Source organism: Babylonia areolata, chromosome 5, assembly GCF_041734735.1.
Source record: "Babylonia areolata isolate BAREFJ2019XMU chromosome 5, ASM4173473v1, whole genome shotgun sequence".
Classification (NCBI taxonomy): domain Eukaryota; kingdom Metazoa; phylum Mollusca; class Gastropoda; order Neogastropoda; family Buccinidae; genus Babylonia; species Babylonia areolata.
Genome location: NC_134880.1, coordinates 11,104,737 through 11,107,236, shown reverse-complemented (window position 1 = coordinate 11,107,236; position 2,500 = coordinate 11,104,737). Strand labels below are relative to the sequence as shown.

General features: G+C 43.9%; 1 protein-coding gene across 1 annotated transcript in view; it reads left to right on the top strand.

Moving 5' to 3' along the window:
- The first annotated feature begins 2,140 nt into the window (after positions 1-2,140).
- The window catches only part of LOC143282370 (lachesin-like), a 178,954-nt gene continuing 178,594 nt past the window's right edge, over positions 2,141-2,500 (top strand). Inside the window, exon 1 of the mRNA XM_076587986.1 lies at positions 2,141-2,267. Within this exon, the coding sequence (XP_076444101.1) occupies positions 2,219-2,267 (49 nt within the window). The 5' untranslated portion in view covers positions 2,141-2,218. The remainder of the gene's footprint in view (positions 2,268-2,500) is intronic.

The following is a 2,500-nucleotide window of genomic DNA, read 5'->3' as shown; positions in this document are numbered from 1 at the left end:
CAACAGCAACAGTCTTCATATTTCAGAATAGAATGTTTGGATTGAGAATGAAACAATGTCAACCATATCAATCAATAACAACAGCCTGCATTTAGAATGTTGCGATTGTAAGCACAGCCAATGCACACCAAGACAAAATGAGACGGAAGAGAACAACCCGAAACAAATAAAGACGATCATGTTACACAGCAAAAAGTAACACAACATTGTGGAAAACCTCTGACACTCCTCCCCATCCCAACCCCACTCCCTCTCCCAAATACCGTGAGAGAGAGAAAAAAAAAAGAGAGAGAGAGAGATCAAAACAAACCAAAAACAGCCGCACACCACAAATCGCCACACAACTTCAAACGTAGCTGAACAACATCACATCCTCACAACCTATTCCATGCACACAATTTCCTGATCCAATTTCTCCCTTATCTGGAACCACGGCCATTTTGTCGCCAAGCAGCACCAGATAGATATCACATAAACAGCACCCACAGCTACCACTGAGCCCTTGGGAGTAAAGGGGTGGAGGGGGGGGGGTGTGCACGTCTTACATTTCCCCATGGGGAATCAACTCCCGAAACAGCTTGCGCATTGGAACTGTCTTGGCATATAGGTTAATTCCTCCCTCTGGAATACAAAACGTTTTGTTCTGTCAGTATCGCTTGGACGACTTGTCCTTTTTTGACCAATCAACAACCCCTCTGTTCAGCTGCTGCATCCAATCAGCGGGATCCAGTTACTTTCCTGACCAATCAGGAAACCTCTGTTCATCCAATTCCACCAGTCAGAGAAAAACTTCTGAAGAAAATGTATGTGGAATATAACAAAGAACATCTCTAGTTTATAAAGGACACCAGCAGAAAACAGGCGCCTGGTGCCGGAAGGAAACGAAATGTTTGTTGTTGACCGTGAGTGAGTTGAACAAGTTCAGTGTCTTCCTGACCTTTTGAAAGAAGCACGACCAGACCACACTCGTTTGCAATATGTTCGTAAGTTCTCCGAGTCTGTCTTTGGCGCTAAAGACACAAAGAATAGCTGGGGAATGAATTATAGGGCAATAGATCAATTAATCCAAGTTAACAAGAAGCCTAAGAATCATCAGAAAAAGCAATAAGCGGATTCTGCCATCAGTATATACATATATTCCCTTCAAGATTCACGAAACGGGACTACAACACTCTGTGCAAAAGAATGTATTTTGTGCACCCTTCTGACAAGAAGGGATTGTGTTTCCGCTTTGAAAAGGAAATGCCGCTGAACTAAACACAGAGACAGCGTTCTTCTTTTGACAGCAATGAAAGCAACAAATTTTCAAATACGTTTGTCTGCGAACTCTTTTTGTGAAGTCATATGAGAATGTCACATATTGTGTGCAGAGTGTGTGCGTGTTACGTCCGTTTGTTATGAAGCGGAATGCTCCGTGAGTGAACATCATTTGACAAAAAGAAAAAGAAAAGGAAAAAAGACCACAAAGAAGAACGTAAAAAGGGAGTGAGAACGGAAAGACGTGGGTCTCGTGTTGCAACAACTTCCCCACCGGGAAGAACAGCCCAAAGATTCACGCGAAAAGTAATATCGTGAGCGAAAAATAATAAGACTCACACAACATGCAGTGAATGTTTTCTCATATCGCTTTTGTGAACAGCACATGAGATCGCCAACAATCTGAGTTTCCTCAGTCTGCTTGGCACTGGGGCAAGGCAACAAAACAGTGAAAGTGGACGTCAAAAGTCTGGAACTCAGCACGTTTTCAAGACAGAAAGAAAACAAAAGTGGAGTGCTTTAAAGAAAGGACAGAGAGAAAAGCAACAGGAATCAAAACGTCTCAGTTTTGGGGCAGTCCTAAATTCATGGGTTGTTTTTTTTTCTTGTTGAAGAACAGTTGGTCTTACTGACTTGTAACTACTGAATGCTAATCTAGTTTTTATCTGTATTTGTGAACCAGTGTTGTGAGAGGGGGAAATCAGCAAACTCATTTGTGAGTGAATAAGTTTTAAAAAAAACGATTTCCTGGTATTGTCGCGTTGTCTTGTTCAACTGTTTCCACTGTGAGCAAATGGAATAAAAGAAGGTGAAGATTTGGCTTTCTTCATAACGACAATACCTTGATAACTCTTAGTGACAAACAACAACCACTCACAACAGCAAAATAATGAAGCTCGTAAGCATCGAAACGTATCCATCGGATCTGTGAAGTTGACGTCACCAGCACCGGAAGTACGTCATGGCACGTGGGGCGTGGTGGATACCTGTGTTACACATGGCCTGGTTTGGTGAGTCTCTGTCCTGTTTGTACGTGTGGAAAGACAGTGTGGATGGCGTGGGTGGTGTGGGTGGTGCGGGTGGTGTGGGTGGTGTGGGATGTGTGGGTGGTGTGGGATGGTGTGGATGGTACGGATGGTGCAGGTAGTGTGGATGGTACGGATGGTGCGGATGGTGTGGATGGTGCGGATGGTACGGATGGTGCGGATGGTGTGGATGGTGCGGATGGTGTGTGTGGTTTGGG